General features: G+C 37.9%; 1 protein-coding gene across 6 annotated transcripts in view; it reads right to left on the bottom strand.

Moving 5' to 3' along the window:
* Positions 1–8,470, bottom strand: part of TRAPPC12 (trafficking protein particle complex 12) — a 143,051-nt gene extending 134,581 nt beyond the window's left edge. For 2 of the 6 annotated variants that reach the window (XR_004231853.1, XM_012539895.3), the window contains exons 1-2: positions 8,338–8,469; positions 7,334–7,401 (exon numbers count right to left, since the gene is read on the bottom strand). Coding sequence is in view for 3 of the 6 variants with exons in the window: in XM_012539895.3 (XP_012395349.1) it covers positions 7,334–7,360 (27 nt within the window). In the remaining 3 variants the exon portion in view is untranslated. Of the gene's footprint in view, positions 1–7,333; positions 7,402–7,941 lie in introns of all 6 variants that reach the window. The other 4 variants (XM_031951171.1, XM_023494655.2, XM_023494657.2 and 1 more) reach the window with 4 other exon arrangements.
* Positions 8,471–18,242: the final 9,772 nt, after the last annotated feature.

Below are 18,242 nucleotides of genomic sequence, written 5' to 3'. Positions count from 1 at the left end.
ACTGTATCATTTCTCTGCTCAAAATTCTTCCCTGGCTCCCTATTATCTATTTAGTAAAGTTCATCTTCTTAGACTATCATTCAAGGCCCTTCATAAAATGCTATCCTACATTAATGATTTATCTCATCATGTATTCTATACACATAATAAACTGATTTATCATAAACCCCAACTCCAGACTCACTCCAAAATTTCCTTTTCTTTTTGCTTAGATTATTCTCTCTACCCATTAAATTCCTACCCTTTCTTTAAATCCCAACTCAAATGTCACTTTCCAAAACAAAACTTTCCTTATCAGTCACTACTTCAACCACACATGGGATTTTGTATCTCAAACTTTTAACACTTCAGTGGCCCACCAATATAATCTCTCTTGGTGCAGATTGCAAGCTAAGTATTCATACTTTCTTTCTGTCCATGTTTTCCCATGGGACTTCCAAAGAATAATTACTCAATGAAGGCCTTATTTTAGGTCATTTTATATGTTAAAGTTCTTGGACTGTCCATTTATTAAATTTCTTATCCTCAACATATGACTGGCTTATATTTTATACAATCCTGCATTTACTCAACGATCTCATTATAACAGGGGGGTCAAACTCCCAGAAGTCAAAACTCCTGAAAGAGGACCAAACTCAAATCAAAATATAATTGGGAAATGTTTAACACAATTAAAACTACAATACAACATAGATATTAATTGGTGATTTTCTAAGTCAATATCTGATCTGTAATACATTTCTATTTGAACTTAACACCACTGTCATATCATTTCTAGCATACAGGTCATCATTTGAACAGTGAAGTCAAGTTGTGCCTACATGTATATCTCTGCTGTCCTTTGTGTGATTCAAAACTCAGTATTATGGAGATTATAATGTTCCACAATTTGCAAACATACATCAATAGATCACTGTGTTAATTTTTAAAAAGGAGAGCAGGATAAAAATTACACTCAACAAAAAGCCAGGGGAAAGTAGACCAAAAAATAATTGGAAACTAAATAATCTCATACTAACGAATGATTGGGTGAAACAGCAAATCATAGACATAATTAATAACTTCACCCAAAAAAATGACAATAATGAGACATCATACCAAAATGTGTGGGATGCAGCCAAAGCGGTAATAAGGGGAAATTTCATATCTCTAGAGGCTTATTACTTGCATAAAATAGAGAAAGAGAAGGTCAACGAATTGGGCTTGCAACTAAAAATGCTAGAAAAGGAACAAATTAAAAACCCCCAGTCAAACACTAAACTTGAAATTCTAAAAATAAAAGGAGAGATCTATAAAATTGAAGGTAAAAAAACTATTGAATTAATTAATAAAACTAAGAGTTGGTTCTATGAAAAAACCAACAAAATAGACAAACCCTTAGTAAATCTGATTAAAAAAAGGAAAGAGGAAAATCAAATTGTTAGTCTTAAAAATGAAAAGGGAGAACTCGCCACTAATGAAGAGGAAATTAGAGCAATAATTAGGAATTACTTTGCCCAACTTTATGGCAATAAATTCGACAACTTAAATGAAATGGAAGAATACCTTCAAAAATATAGCTTGCCCCAATTAACAGAGGAAGAAGTAAATATCCTAAACAGTCCATCTTAGAAAAAGAAATAGAACAAGCTATTAACCAACTCCCTAAGAAAAAATCCCCAGGACCAGATGGATTTACATGTGAATTCTACCAAACATTTAAAGAACAATTAACCCCAATGCTATATAAACTATTTGAAAATAGGGACTGAAGGAGTCCTACCAAACTCCTTTTACGACACAGACATGGTACTGATACCTAAACCAGGTAGGCTGAAAACAGAGAAAGAAAATTATAGACCAATCTCCCTAATGAATATTGATGCTAAAATCTTAAATAAGATATTAGCAAAAAGACTACAGAAAATCATCTCCAAGATAATACACTATGATCAAGTAGGATTTATACCAGGAATGCAGGGCTGGTTCAATATTAGGAAAACTATTAGCATAATTGACTATATTAATAAGCAAACTAACAAAAACCATATGATCATCTCAATAGATGCAGAAAAAGCATTTGATAAAATCCAACATCCATTCCTAATAAAAACACTTGAGAGTATAGGAATAAATGGACTTTTTCTTAAAATAATCAGGAGCATATATTTAAAACCATCAGTAAGCATCATATGCAATGGGGAAAAACTGGAATCTTTCCCAGTAAGATCTGGAGTGAAGCAAGTTTGCCCACTGTCACCATTATTATTCAATATTGTATTAGAAACACTAGCCTCGGCAACAAGAGTGGAGAAAGAGATTAAAGGAATCAGAATAGGCAGTGAGGAAACCAAACTATCACTCTTTGCAGATGATATGATGGTATACTTAGAGAACCCTAGAGATTCTACGAAAAAGCTATTAGAAATAATCCATAACTTTAGCAAAGTTGCAGGTTATAAAATAAATCCCCATAAATCCTCAGCATTTTTATACATCACCAACAAAATCCAACAGCAAGAGATACAAAGAGAAATTCCATTCAGAATAACTGTCGACAGCATAAAATATTTGGGAATCTATCTACCAAAGGAAAGTCAGGAATTATATGAGCAAAATTACAAAAAACTTTCCACACAAATAAAGTCAGACTTCAACAATTGGAAAAATATTAAGTGCTCCTGGATAGGTCGAGCGAATATAATAAAGATGACAATACTCCCTAAACTAATCTATTTATTTAGTGCTATACCAATCAGACTTCCAAGAAAATATTTTAATGATCTAGAAAAAATAACAACAAAATTCATATGGAATAATAAAAGGTCAAGAATCTCAAAGAATTAATGGAAAAAAAATCAAATGAAGGTGGCCTAGCTGTACCTGATCTAAAACTATATTATAAAGCAGCAGTCACCAAAACCATTTGGTACTGGCTAAGAAATAGATTAGTTGATCAGTGGAACAGGTTAGGTTCACAAGACAGAATAGTCAACTATAGCAAGTTAGTGTTTGACAAACCCAAAGATCCTAACTTTTGGGATAAGAATTCATTATTTGACAAAAACTGCTGGGATAACTGGAAATTAGTATGGCAGAAATTAGGCATGGACCCACGCTCAACACCGTATACCAAGATAAGATAAAAATGGGTTCATGATTTAGATGTAAAGAGCAACATTATAAACAAATTGGAGGAACATAGGATAGTTTATCTCTCAGACTTGTGGAGGAGGAAGAAATTTGTAACTAAAGATGAACTAGAGACCATTATTGATCACAAAATAGAAATTTTTGATTACATCAAATTAAAAAGCTTCTATACAAACAAAACTAATGTAAACAAGATTAGAAGGGAAGCAACAAACTGGGAAAACATCTTCACAGTTAAAGGTTCTGATAAAGGCCTCATTTCCAAAATATATGAAATTGACTCAATTTATAAAAAAAGCCATTCCAATTGATAAATGGTCAAAGGATATAAACAGACAATTTTCAGACAATGAAATTGAAATTTTACCACTCAATGAAAAGGTTTCCAAATCATTATTAACCAAGAAATCAAATTAAGAAATCTGAGATACACACACACCTGTCAGATTGGCTAAAGATGCAGGAAAAATAATGATGATTGTTGGAGGGATGCAGGAAAAACTGGGACACTGATACATTGTTGGGGGAGCTGTAAGCGAATCCAACCATTTATGGAAGCAATCTGGGTTATCCTAAAAGTTATCAAACTTGCATACCCTCTGATCCAACAGTGTTTCTACTAGTTTATACCCCAAGGAGATACAAAAAAGGAAAAGGACCAATATGTGCCAAAATTTTGGCAGCCCTGTTTTATAAACAAACTGGAAACTAGTGGATGCCATCAATTGGAGAAATGGTTGGATAAATTTGTATATAATTTATGGAATATTATTGTTCTTAAAAAAATAAGCAATAATCGGGGTTTTCTCTGTGCAAAAAAGGAAACCGTTTTAATCTTCAACAATATATGTTTAAGATTAACTGTAAATTTTTTTAAAAAGGACCCTAACGCAATTGATAAGTGGAAAAACGAACCAAAGGAAAAAGGGAAATGTGTAAACTGGCATTTTGTTTTCTTATTATTTTTAATTTAAAAGGAAAAAAGAAAACTTTTGGATTCACCATAAATTTTGATCTAAATCTTAATTTTTTAACTGTTAATTTCATCTAAATAGGGAAAAATGGCGAAGTATTAATTTAAAAATATTCTTAATAAAAATTATATTTTTTAAAAAAAAAAAAAGGGGAAAATACCAACTTACAATCTTTCTAATTTTTGCTCTTTTAACAGAAATTTTTAAATACATAAAAGTTTTGGATTATTTAAATACTTCTTAAAATTTATTTTCCTTGGATTGAAATTTAAAATCTTCCTAGTCTTAATAAAATTTGTTTATAAGGTTAAAATCATTTTTTTGCTTGTTAAAAAAAAATAAATTATCAAATTTTTTAAAGGTGTACATTTAATTTAATTGAAACTTCAAGAAAAATTTACAAAAATTATTTTTTTTAAATTTAATAAGTTTAAAAAAAGGAGAAATTTTAAAGGGCACTTTTTGAGAAGGGCCTGGGTTGACTTCAAAGTCATTAAGTTTGAGAGGTAGTCTTGGACCCCTATCTTCTTGATCCTAAGGCTAGCCATCCTTCTATTACATTATAATGTTTCTTTCCATTTGTAATAATGTCTTTAACAAACAACATTAACATATCCTTTAAAATACATACTTCAGCCTGTCCGTTATCTCATTATTAGAATTATTTCCTATACTTCACAACCCATTCATACTTTCTTATTCCATACAATTCTTCACCATATCCTCTCACAAATTTCCCAAAGAGAATCTACCCAGGAGAAGATGTCTTTTAAATGACTGAAATATACAATTTCCTACAATATTTGTTATAGTTTGTTGATTATTTTTTTAGTATGGTAGATACAAAACCTTTTTTTTAATTAAAGCTTTTTATTTTCAAAATATATACAAGGATAATTTTCAATATTCACCCCTCCCTTCCCTCAACCACCTCTCCTAGAAGGCAAATGATCCAATATACATTAAACATGTGCAATTCTTCTATACATATTTTCACAAATATGCTTCGCAAGAAAAATCAGTTTAAAAAGAAAAATAAAATGAGAAAGAAAACAAAATGCAAACAAACAACAAAAAAAGTGAAAATACTATGTTGTGATACAACATTCAGTTCCCACTGTCCTCTCTGGGTGCTGATGGTTCTCTTCATCCATCACACAACCATTAGAACTAGCCTCAAAACCTCTCTTTCAATGAAGATACATTAAGATGTTAAGATTACTTCAAAGATGTAACCATAAAAACTACTCTTAAAATCTTTACATCTCTGAGCAGCAAAAACAAGGAAAATATAAAAAATGAAAATGTTCTACCCTTTAATCCAGCAGTGTCACTACTGGATCTATATCCCAAAGAGATCATAAAAGAGGAAAAAGGACCCATGTGTGCAAAAATATTTGCAGCTCATTTTGTAGTAGAAACAAAATGGAAATCAAGGGGATGCCCATCAAATAGGGAATGGTAGGGTAAGTTATAGTATATGAATGTAATGGAATATTATTGTTTTTTTTAAAATTATAACTTTTAATTGACAGAACCCATGCCTGTGTAATTTTTTACAACATTATCCCTTGCACTCACTTCTGTTCCGACTTTTCCCCCTCTCTCCTTCCACCCCCTCCCCCAGATGGCAAGCAGTCCTATACATGTTAAATACGTCACAGTATATCCTAGATACAAGAATATTATTATTCTATGAGAAATGACGAGCAGTCTGATTTCAGAAAAGGTGGAAATATGTGAAATGATACTGAGTGAAATGCGCAGAATGAACAGAACATTGTATACTGTACAATGGTACACTGTAACAAAATTATATGACCATCAACCATGATGGACTTGAACTCTTCTCAGCAATGGTGATCCAAGACAATTCCATTAGATCTGGGATGGAAAAAATGCCAGAGAACTATAGAGATGGAATATGGATCAAAGCACAGTACTTTCACCTTTTTAAAATTTGTTTCTTTTTTTTTCATGGTTTTTTCCCCTTTTGATGTGATTTTTCTTGCACAACATGACCAATATGGAAATATGTTTAAAAGAATTGCACATATTTAATTTACATCAGATTATTTGCTGTCTTAGGGAAGAGGTAGGTAAGGAAGGAAAAAGAAAAATTTGAAAGACAAATTTTTACAAAAATTAATGTTGAAAACTATCCTTACATATATTTGGGAAAAAAATACTATTTAAAACATTTAAAAAAGAAAAAAAATGAAATGGTCAACAAAGGTGCTCACTAGTATTGCTGAGGTTGTCCTGTACAGAGTATAAAGAGATGATAAACCCTCAATAAATGTCAGGTCATCATGTGCAAACAATATTGTTTTGATTGCATCAGGCGCCAGAATACAACACAACCCATGCAGTAAGGTCAACTAATACTCAATAGAGATAAGCCATATAAGAAAAACAAAATAGATGAAGAATGCTTATTATTTAGATTATAACACCCAGTCCATGAATGCCTGAATGAATCTGAATGACTCAGGCAATCAGTTTGAAAAAGCAGATAACAATAGCCTGGGTCTAAAATTGAATAGGAAGCAAAGAATGGTGTTGATTACATTTAGAAAATTACACAGTACTTTCAGCTTTCCCAAGCTGTAGACTGGCACAAAACCCTATCTTTTTAACAACAATATTTTTTCACTGATGCTATATGGCTGCAAGTCAAAATATCCTCCCCAAGTGATTAAATATGTCAGGAAGGAAAAGTTTCCAAGACCTGCTTTTTAAAAACATGGCTTTCCAAATTCAATTTCTGAACAGAAGGTATTTTGAGGTTATCTTAACAAACTTCACGGAACAAACTCCTTCAATGCAGAATGACATCCAAGTATATTGAAAAAATACTAGTTCTGATGATGAAGGAAAATAGTAACATATTGTTTCTGAGGGGTATGATATAGTGGTACAAGCATAGTACTTGGGTCACAGGGTCATAAAAAGAAGGCCAGAAGTCCAACACCTCCCCCAATTCTTCGGAGTCTTAATTCTGCCAATAACTCAATTTCCTTCTGTATAAAATAGAAGATAACACTTGCAAGACTCATAAATCCTACACAGAGTGATTAATAGTAAAGTACTTGGTAAATCCTGAATTGTTATATAAATGCAAACATTCAGGCTTCTTGTTAGGTGGAAAGGGGAGGTAGCATGACAACTTCCAACCTTCTAGTAGGATTATTTATGGGATGGATAAATACAACATGCACTGGTACCTGGGTCATCAGAATTTCATCTGTCATACAGATTCCATGAATTTATTCTTCCGGGTTAAAAGTTCTCCCTATGGGAGAAAGTAAAAAATGTAGACTTTAGTGTTTCTTGCTATTATCACTCTTATAGAAGGATTTACTCCGACTTCCAACACCTAGCTACTACCTATGTATAAAGTTTGGACAAATCACTGCTAGCGGGCCTCAGTTTCCACATTTGGACTATATCTAAGGTCACTTCCGGCGCTTTAAATCTACGATATCTTTCTGTCAAAGCTTGCTACGTCCTCATTAGATAGTCACCACTGACTAGAACACTAACTGTCCCAGGTGTCTTGGAGGGATTCCTTAAATCCGTCCTTTGTGCTCTCAATGGGAATGAAAAGCTTTAGGAAGCTGGGAATCAGATTTGGGGCCAAAAAGGTCTTAGAAATCATCTAGTCCGGCTCATTTAACAAGGCAAAAAGATTAGTATTAATCATCTTACTGCTTTTATTGGTTTGATAATTAAAAGCGGATAAATTTAATATTTAGGTGATGTTTATGACTTCATACTTATCAAGTTTTGGTACTGTGTCTGTCACTGAGCAGATGAGTAAGCTGAGGCCTACCGAGGGGAAAAGACGAACCCAAAGTCAAAAGGGAGCTCTTGTCTTCCGACACGGCCTCTCGCCCTTTCTGCCGCACCCCAGCCGGCCTCTAAAACCGCTGCCCAAAGTCGCACTTGGTAGGGACAGGCAGAGGGCTGACACGGAAACGCTGAGATTGATAAGTAGACGTTTGCCGCGGAGGGACTGGGCCCTTCCTGCCGGCCTCAGTTTCCTCGTCTGTAACATGGGAGGCCCGACAGGCCTCGCCCCGGGCTCTGGCGTCCCTCCCCCCCCGCCGGCCCGGCAAGGGCAAGGAGTCGTCGTCGTCTCCCTAGGGGCCCTCCTGCCAGCCCCGCACCGGGGCTCCCGCGCCGCGGGCTCGAGTCTGGCTCTTGCGGCCCGCGCCCGGCTCCTCACCTGCAGCCGCCAGCCAGGGGCAGAAACGCTCAGAGCCGACAGGAGGAGAGCCAGGGAGGCAAAGGGTGTCAGAAAGCTGCAGTCGCGCCGGCTTTCGTAGCTCCTGCGCCGGCGTCAGCGCCAAGCCCGCCCCCTCCGCTACAGAGAGCCTCCCCCCCCCCCCCCCCCCCGATGCTGCGCATGTCCGCGACGTGGGCGCGCTCCAAATCCGTTCCCGGGCCGGGGGTCCGCGCTTCCGGGCTTTCCCAGCAGCCTTGGAGGAAAGGAGGAGGGCGGGAAGGGGCTGCTCCTTCACAGAGGCGGCCTGCGTCCCGAGCGACTAGTTAGAATGGAGAAGGTCATGGAAACATCCGTAGGCGCAAGGGACCGCCGAGGCCTGATCTGACCCCCTCGTTTTGAAGACGAGAAAACGGAGGGGAGACCTTTGGAGGTTAAGCGACTTGGCCAGAAGCACATTAGGTAGCAATTCAGCTTTCAATCCAGTACCCACTGAATGAGCGCCTACTTCTGCGCCAGGAGCCCGGGTGGGGTGCGAATGTAAGTCCTCTAAGGCCAAAGCCCCCGCTCTTCACGACGTAGCGACGTGCTGGCGCAGCCGCGTTTTGCAGTTGCGGAAACTGAGGCTGAAAGATGTGCTGTCAGCCGGTGGGGTCAGAAGGGAGGCGCATGGTGCCCGGAACCTGGAGTCAGAAGACGGGGCGTTCATTAGGCTCGCTTGCCATGCGCGTGACCCTGAGAGAGTCACAGAACCCTCACTGATCTCAGTTCCTTCTTATGTCAAAGGCAGGGAGCGGGCTGTGCAAGTGCAAGTGTTTTCCTAGCTCTGTCTCTTCTAGCTCAGAGGCCTTGACACATAGTTAAGGGCTCTAACGGGGGCGGGCTCCCGCCCCGCCAGTTCGCTTTCATGATGGAGAGGGCCGCCTAACTCACCGATCCCGCAAAGCAGCGTCACCTGAGCTAGACAGATCACAGCGGAGTGTTCTGGCAAAAGGGTGATCCTCTGAGGAAGGAAACGGCAAATCACCCCGACATCTCTGCCAAGAAAACCCCGTGGGCAGTGGTGAAATGTAAATAAGAGGAGTCCCTTAGATCCGAAGGTATCCAGTATGCTGAGAAGAGCAGAGAACAGTTCCCAGACGTCCAGAAAGAGCGAAGTGGTTGGGCCCCAGGCCAAAGGAAGTCAGCTACGGGTGATGGAAGGAAAGTTCCAATCAGTTATTGATTTGGGGGCGACTCCATTTTTTTCTGAGGGATTCTTGCCTATACTAATATACGGAGTGATCATCTGAATTAAATTCACTCATTCAATAATAAAAGGGGATGAAAAGTACTGCTAGGGTATGATAATAATAAAGACTAAATGGTATCTGTTCAAATCAAACTGTGCAACATCACAGTAATATATTCATGCTGCAATTACTGATGCTGAAAAGGCCAAAGCTGATCAGTTTTGTGAAGATGCACAACATTTTCTAGACATAATGCTCCCGAAACAATGTCACTGAGTTGGTCATAGGGGATTAGAATAGTAAATAAGAAAACAAAAGATAATTGGAATAATAGGCCAGTTTAGCCTTGGGACACAAAATGAAGCTGGGCACAGGCTAACAGAGTTTTGTCAAGATAACTCACTGGCATAACAAACACTTTTTCAACAACCTAAAAAGTGACTCTACATATGGACTTTACCAGATGGTTAATATCGAAATCAGATTGACTATATACTTTTCAGCCAAAGGTGGAAAGGCTCTATACAGTCAGTTAAAACAAGGGCTAGAGATGAATGCAGATCAGATCATGAACTTCTTATTGCAAAATTTAGATTTAAATGAAAAAAGTAAGGAAAACCATCAGACCATATAGGTATGGCCTAAAATTTCTTTGTGAAATAAAAGTGATTAATACATTTCAGGGACTGGATCTAGTAGACAGAGTGCCTGAAGTATGACAGACAGAAACTTGCATTGTTGTATAAAAGGCAGCAACAAAATACATTACCAAGAAAAAAAGAAGAGCAAGAAAGCAAAATAGCTGTTAATGAGGTTTTATAAATAGCTAAGGAAAGAAGAAAAGCAAAAGGAAAAAGGTAAAGATATACCCAACTGAATGCAGAATTACAGAGAATAGCAAAGAGAAAAGGTTTTCTTAAATGAGCAATGCAAAGGAGAAAAAAAAAAACACAATTGAATGGGAAAGATGAGCTCTCCAAGAAAATCAGAGATGGTAAAGGAAAGGTTCATGCAAAAATGGGCATGATAAAAAACAAAAATGATAGAGATTTTCCAGAAACAGAAAAGATTAAGAAGTGGCAAAAATACACAAAATAACTATACATCTTAACATCACCAATAACTACAATGGTGTAGTTAATGACCTAGATATGCTGGAGAATTAAGTAGTTCTTAGTAGCATTGCTAACAACAAAACTAAGGAAAGTGATGGAATTCTAACAGCTATTTAAAATTCTAAAAAAATGATGCTGTTAAATTGCAACCATCAATATTTGAGCAAGTTTGGAAAACACAGCAGTGGTTACAAGGTTGGAAAAAATCTGTTTGTGTCTCAGTCCTAAAGAAGGGCAATGCCAAGGAATATTCAAATTCCCAAACTGTATTCATCTCACATGTCTGCAAGGTTAATCTTAAGATTCTGCAAGCTAGGTTTCAGCAATATATGAACCAGAAGGACAGACTGGTTTTCTTTTCTTTTTCTTTTTTTTTTTTTTTTTTGCTGAGGCAATTGGAGTTAAGCGACTTACCCAGGATAACACAGCTAGGAAATGTTGTGTTGAGACCAAATTTGAAATCAGGCTTGACTTCAGAATTGGTACTCTATCCACTGCACTACCTAGCTGCCCCCAACAGACTAGTTTTCAAAGAAGCAGAGGAACTAGAGACCAAATTGCCAACATTTGTTGGATTATATGGAAAACAAAAAAGTTCCACAAAAAAACATTTACTACTTCTTCACTGACTACACTGGTCTTTGTACATTTCACAAAATATTCTGGCAATTCATCAAAGAGATGAGAATACCAGATCATCTTACTTGTTTCCTAAAGAACCTGTATTTAGGCCAAGAAGCAACAGTTAAGAGTCAAACATGGAACAACTGATTGTTTTAAGATTCATAAAGAAGTATGAAAAGGATGTACATTGCACCTTATTTATTCAAATTGTATGCAGAGTACATCATGCAAAATGCCAGGCTTAGTTAAGGTTGCTAGGAGAAATATCACCAATCTCAGATGTGCAGATGATATCACTCTGATGGGAGAAAGCTATGGCAAATCTGGACAGCATAATAAAAAGCAGAGTCAACACCTTGCCAATAAAATCCATAGTCAAAGTTATGTTTGTTTCTTTTTCTGGTAGCAATGTATGCCTATAAGCATTACTGGATAGACTTTGAGAGACAGTAGAGGATAGAAGGCCCTGGTATGCTATGGTCCACAGGGTAACAAAGAGTTGAATCCAACTAGCCAACTGAAAAACTATCATGTCTACCAGCCCTGAAGTCAGGAAGACCTAAGTTCAAACATGGCCCCAGACACTTAATACTTCCTAGCTGTGTGATCCTGGGCAAGTCACTTAACCCCAATTGCCTCAGCAAAAAAAAAAAGAAAAAAAAAACTATCATGTGCAGAGAACAAAGGTACTACAGGAGAAAAAAATAGCTAAAGCATGACCCTTGCTCTCCCACAGCTTAAACTCTAAATTTACACCAACTTAAAAAACAAATATGCTCAATATCAACTCTCTTACCTAAACTTTCTTTTTTCTTCCAGTGCCAAGCATAGTATTCTCCTCACACTGGATGCAACAAATAGTGAATATTTGTTGATTAAATGAAAAAAAGAAGATACTGTCCCATGATAAATTCTTTTCAAAGCTCCAAAGCATTTTGCTTCCTGGAGAAGGTAGCATTTGAGTTCAGTTTTAAAGCATGGGTAAGATTTCAATAGGAATTCAACTGGAACATTTCAGGAAGAATTGCATAAGAAAAAGCATATGGCCAAGAATGCAGTGTATGTTTTGAGGGAAAAGAACGGTCCAGTTTGACTGGAAAATTTAGCTTGCGCAAGGAAACCAAACTTTTGGAGTGCTTGAATGCCAGAAAGAGAAGCATTTAGTTTTTCTTAGAAAACAGCAGGAATCTATTGAATACTTTTAAGGAGTTTTGTTAATAGATCTTTTAAAAAATGAATAAAAAATATTTATTAAACAAGTTTGAAAGGAGATGGTGGTTTTGTTGAGGTTGGGAAGGGACCCCAAAAGATTGGGGGTCACAGACCAGTGTCACAAGGTATCTCAAAAAAATTGCAGGCTTGAACCCATATCCAAGTCAAGAGGCAAAGTTTATTGTAATACCAATTGAAGTGGGCTAAGTTCCAAAAGAATTTAGGAAAGAACCAAGAGCAAGGGATACCTTTATCCACTCTTCATGTCATTGATATGCTAATTTTATGGCCTAGAGGTAGAACTGAGGAGTGGTCTCAGGAATTTGGTTATCACTGACCAGCAGATATGGGACTAGAAAGCCAGAAGACTTTAGAATCATTGACAGACAGATGGTTAGAATAATAGCATCCTAAGGTTGAAGAATCTCAAGATGACTAACATATCTTCCCTAAAGTCTCAGGGAAGAAATATTATTATATTCCTAGGCCAAAGGAATTTTACAATCATTGACAGACAGATTGCCAGAACAATAGTATTCCAAGGTTGGAGGGGACCTCAGGATCACAGATTCCCAAAGCCAGAAGACTTTACAATCACTGACAGATTGTTAGAACAGAAGCACTCTAAGGTTGGGGTTGGGGGACCTCCCACATGCTGCCTCCCCTAAAAGCTATACTCCTTCATTTCCCCTCTCAAGCAGTTTGAACCCCCAAATTTATTTGGGACAAAGTGAAAGAGATATCATCTTCTGAAACTGCTTTATGCTGATAAGGGGTGTAGAGCTGTCACTGCCTAATGGGGTACAGACTGAGGAGGGGGAGACACACGACTTGAAGATGGTGACAGCAGCATCCAGGAGGGTGCTGAGTGTCAGAATTAGTTTGCCCATGGTATTCAGGTTGAACAAATAGTTGGAAGTCCATAACTTGGAATCTGGATGAAACAAATATCCCAATAGGAATGATAGTTCTCAGAAGATTATGAAGAAGCTTTCAAGGAAGGTGATGTAGAAGCATTATGAGTGAGTTTGCTAGAATAATTTTGGAATGAATACCCTACAGTTATTTATTTCTAGGAATGGCCCATAGTCATAAGTAGAGTGACTTCTTGACTCTTGGACAGCTAGTACGGGTTGCCAAGGTGAAATTGTGGCAGGTGTGAGAGGGGTTGCATTCACTTACTCTAATAGTATTAGTGGTACAAATCAATGTGCCAACATCTGGGACGTAAATATGGCCATTATGGGCTCACAGTGACAGTTTCTGCACCTGTGATCTAGGTGTTGAGATATGTAAGAGATCTTTTCCAGGAAGATAACAAGGGGTAGTCAGTTTAAAGTTATTCCCCGGGGGAATGGCTAGACATTTGGGGTGACATGCAGGGTGAGGATGGTGACATTTGGGAATGGGGCTTTCCCAAATAATGTATCAGGTCACATATGTGGGCTGCCTTGAGGAATCCTGAATGCCCCCACTGTCCATAGAGTTTCCCTAGCCTGACTAAGAAGTTATCTCCCCACTGATGGGAGCCTACAGAGTGATATGGAGGGAATTGGAGAGAAAATAGTAGGAGCAAAACTCTCATCCTGAATGTTGTTAAAGGTACACTGGAAAAAGTGGAAAATAATGAGAAAGAAAACTAGAGTGAGGGAGAAGACACAGACAATTTTACCCTTCTCTATTCAGTATGTTTCCAGTGTTTCCTGGAGTCCAGCAGAAGAGTAATCTTATGTCCTCTGTGGCTTCACAGGAATATTAGGACTCTCTGAGGAAGAAGAAGTAACAGGAGCAGCACTTTTAATTCTAGAAACATGAGTCCAAGTGAGGAAACCTTCGAATTTGACTGAAGTTGGAATAGTCAGAATGACCTTATATGGGCCTTTCCACTTTATACTCAGGGGGTCAGCACCTTGAGCCTTCCAAGATTTCAAGTACACCACATCCCTTGGAATTTTCTGGATGATAGTCTGAGTCTGAGCATCTGTGGGGTTAGGGAGATGTTCATTTATATATTCAGAAATGGCCTTTTGGACTGCACTAAGCTGTGTGGCAAACTGAGTGACCAAATACTGTTCTGGATCTATCTACAAGAATGGCAGTGGTTAGGAAAGGCCTCCCATACAGAAGATCAAAGGGCCTCTGAGTAATGTTCTCCCAAAATGCAATGCAGACTAAGAAGCCCTACTAGGAAATTCTTCATGCAATCCTCTCGAGTCTCCAAGCACAGTTTAGTAAGGACTCATTTGAGGATAGAATTCATTTTCTCCACCTTCCCCCCAAGACTGAGGACACCAGGCAGAGTGGGGTTGATAAGTAATCTTAAGTGTCTCAGTGAAGGCTGGGCCATTGTCCACTGTAAAGAGCAAGGCAGACCAGAAAAAAGTTCCCATTGGCTAGCTTCTGGGATTAGAGGCTGGCCTGAGAGTATTTGAAACCACCCAGAAAGAGAAAGGATGTGTCCCCTTTCTTCTGCAAGGCTTATTCCTATGAGTTATATGAAGGGGTATAAGAGACCAGGGATCTGGGGAATTAAAGGTACCATGGTCAGGGGAAAATGGGCAGCAGCATGGGCAGCTGAATCTTAAAGCTTGTTTCCTTTGGCCTAAAGTGAATCCCCTTTCTGGTGTCCTTTACAAAACATAACAGAAACCTCTCTAGGTCCATGGACAGCTTGCCATAATTGTTTTGCTGTCAAAAATCCTCTTTCCAAATAGCCCCATGAGCATGCAAAATATGAAAAGCATATTTGGAGTCAGTATGGTTGTTCATTCTCATTCCTTTCCCCAATTCTAAAACTCTGTGAGGGCAAAAATACTCTGAACCCAGTGGGCTTAGAACCTCCAATGATAGGAAATTTTGTTTAACATATTTTATATGTTTAAACTTATCCTGGTGCAAAGGAGTAATCATAAAACAAGCTTATAGATTCTTAGTAAACATTTATTTGTTTATTTTTAGCAACTATAAATCCTAAACACTTTCATTTCTCAGGGTTGTTAACTTTAAGCGGAGTTGAGAGACCCTAGAAAAGGGGCTGACTTTGCTGTTGTCCACCCCAACTATTCTTAGTGTTTTCATGGGCTGTGCTGTTTGATGTTAAGGGGGGAAAAGGTGCTGCACACCTCATACTTGGAGGTGAACTGATAAGACTTTCACCTCATCCCTCTTGTCCCACACATAATTACCAAATTTTAGATTTAATATTGTGAGGGATGTAGAAGACCCTTACCCAAAATGATTACTCAGAGATCACTCAGTAGAAAACAGAAAAGTTGTTTATTGAAAACCTCTTGAGGATGAGCCATCCCATCATGAGATAAGAAAGAGAAAGCTAGTGGTAGGAGGGCTAAAAAAGTAGTAAAAACACATAGCTTTTATACAAGAGATTACATCACAAGTAAGAGAGAATTGAGAAGGGGAGGGGGAGGCATCTAATTGGTTGTTGCTATTTGGAGAAATTGGAATGGAAGGTTTCTGAAATCTCCTGATTTCAAGGAAACAAAATCAGGCCTTCAGGCTTAATCAAGCAGATGGTGGTCAAGCTAATAGACTAAATATTGATAAATGTCAAATACTGATAAATGTCATCAGCTCAGGTTAAGTAAATATATTTATAGCTGGCCAAGGCTCAAATAAATATGAGCCTGCACATATTATACAGGTCATAGGGGAAACACAGAACTAATGAAAATAAAATTCAGAAAGAGAATCCATATATTCCTGTAAGTTCTTTACCTTATCTCTTTCTATTCCACACAATATGATAACTCCGAATGACTAACAATTTTAGAATTTTTCTAAATAATGGACAAATAGTCTTTGCTATTATTTCCATTCTTTTAAATAAGTTTCTCTTTTGTTTTAGGAGGAAAACAAGACAATTCTTAAAACTGACTTAACATTAATGAGATTCCCTAGATTCTGATTAAATGTTCTAGAAAAATTGAATTACTATTTGGTTATTTTTCAATTCATGCAAATCATTTCTCTTTTGTGAGCCAGGAAAAGGGTTAAGATGCCAGTTTTTACTGACAGGGCTGTCAGAAGTCTGACTCTAGATAACTCAAAAGCAGACTATTTGTTGCCTGAATTTTTAAAGTAGTAGCAAACTGCTTTTCTGCTTTCCTAAAGTTCCCCAAAACAAACTTCTTTTACTATCATATCTCAAATAACAAATTAGAAATCATTTATCTCAACATTGGTATTGTAGACTGGTCACATTAAAAAACCCATGTAAAGTTATTATACCCAATAAAGCAGCTAATAGTCATATAGCATGTTTTATGCTAAGCACTTTTGTAATCGTGTTCTTTACAATAACAATCATTATTTCTCTTTACAATTCAGAAAACTAATCAGAGATAAAATAATTTGCCATAAATTACATAGCTAAAACATTTCTGCAACTGAAACAGAATGGTGGTCTTACCAAATGCAGAAGCCGAGTGGCTTTCTCACATCATACTGCCATGCTGGGTGGTGCCAGGGCTACCCAGATCCTTCTCATGCAGTTGCTGGACAGAACCTGGGGAAAGCTGTGGTGATTAGTACCAGCATCTCCCTTTGATGGCAATTTCAGGTGCCAGGCCTCAGAGAATGCTGACCATGGAGCCTGATCCAAACTCCGTCCCCATTCCCCAAATTGGGTTGGGGAGGTGTTTGGGCAAGGTTGCGTGGGGTCTCCACTGCTGTGATGGGTCCCTATTTCTAGAGGTGAGTCAGAATTTGAGTTTCCCTACAGTTCTTTGCATCCTCTTAATCTGATCTGAGAGGAGAGGACTTGGCAAATGGAGGGATCTGGGCTATATTGATCTTGTTAGCAATCCCCACAACTAAAATATACTCAAAACTCCAGAGAGTAGAGTGGAGAGGGTCTCTTAAAACTTTCTGGGGTGCTTTCCCAAAGGAGCATAAGGGGACTCAAGACAAGATAGGAGTCAAGGAAGGGTTAGCCAAAAGTTGCCATTTACCTAGTTTGTTTTTTTCTTTTTCTTTCCTCTCAGAACGGGGTAAATTTCCGGAATTATGCCCAGTGTTTTAGGAATTTTTTTTGCAATCTTAAAGTTACTGCCAAACTTCTTAATCACTGCTCTCAAAACTCAAAACATCTTAGCAGATGTTATTTAATTATAATTAGCTAACTTTATTTCTGTATGCCCCAGTTTGGCCAGAGCTGATGTCCACAGGAGAAAGTTAGGTTATTAGGAGTCAAGGATGTTAAGAAATCTTCCCAGCATTCTAACTCCGACCTAGAAGTTTTTTCTTGCTGGTTGCATTTCAAATTTTTCCAGGTAACAAAATTTAGCTCATAGAACAAACATGACGCAGACATTCTGCACAGAAACATCGATATAAACAAAAATGACATAAAAGGATTGTCCCATCTTTTCCAAAAACCATAAAATTTTGTCAAAAGCCATCCAATAGTTCTCTGATCCTCTGTCATCCCAGAGAAGGTGAAAAGATGGCAAACGTTCCTTAGGAACTTTCCTGAAAATTGCAAGAATTTTCAAATCTGGGTATCCCCAGTCAAGTAAAACTTGCTGAGCATGAATAAAGATCCAAACAAGCTTTCTCCCCATGGCTTGGGGTATCCCAGCCATAGGACTGAGAGACAAAAAAAAGCGGGGCTTACCTTGATGAGGGAATCAAGCCAGAGGAGGCCAGACTCTTTCCATACTGGGCCACCAAATGTTGAGGTTGGGAAGAGACCCAAAAGGTTGGG

Source organism: Sarcophilus harrisii, chromosome 2, assembly GCF_902635505.1.
Source record: "Sarcophilus harrisii chromosome 2, mSarHar1.11, whole genome shotgun sequence".
In the NCBI taxonomy this organism is placed as follows: domain Eukaryota; kingdom Metazoa; phylum Chordata; class Mammalia; order Dasyuromorphia; family Dasyuridae; genus Sarcophilus; species Sarcophilus harrisii.
This window is presented reverse-complemented; position numbering and strand designations above follow the sequence as displayed.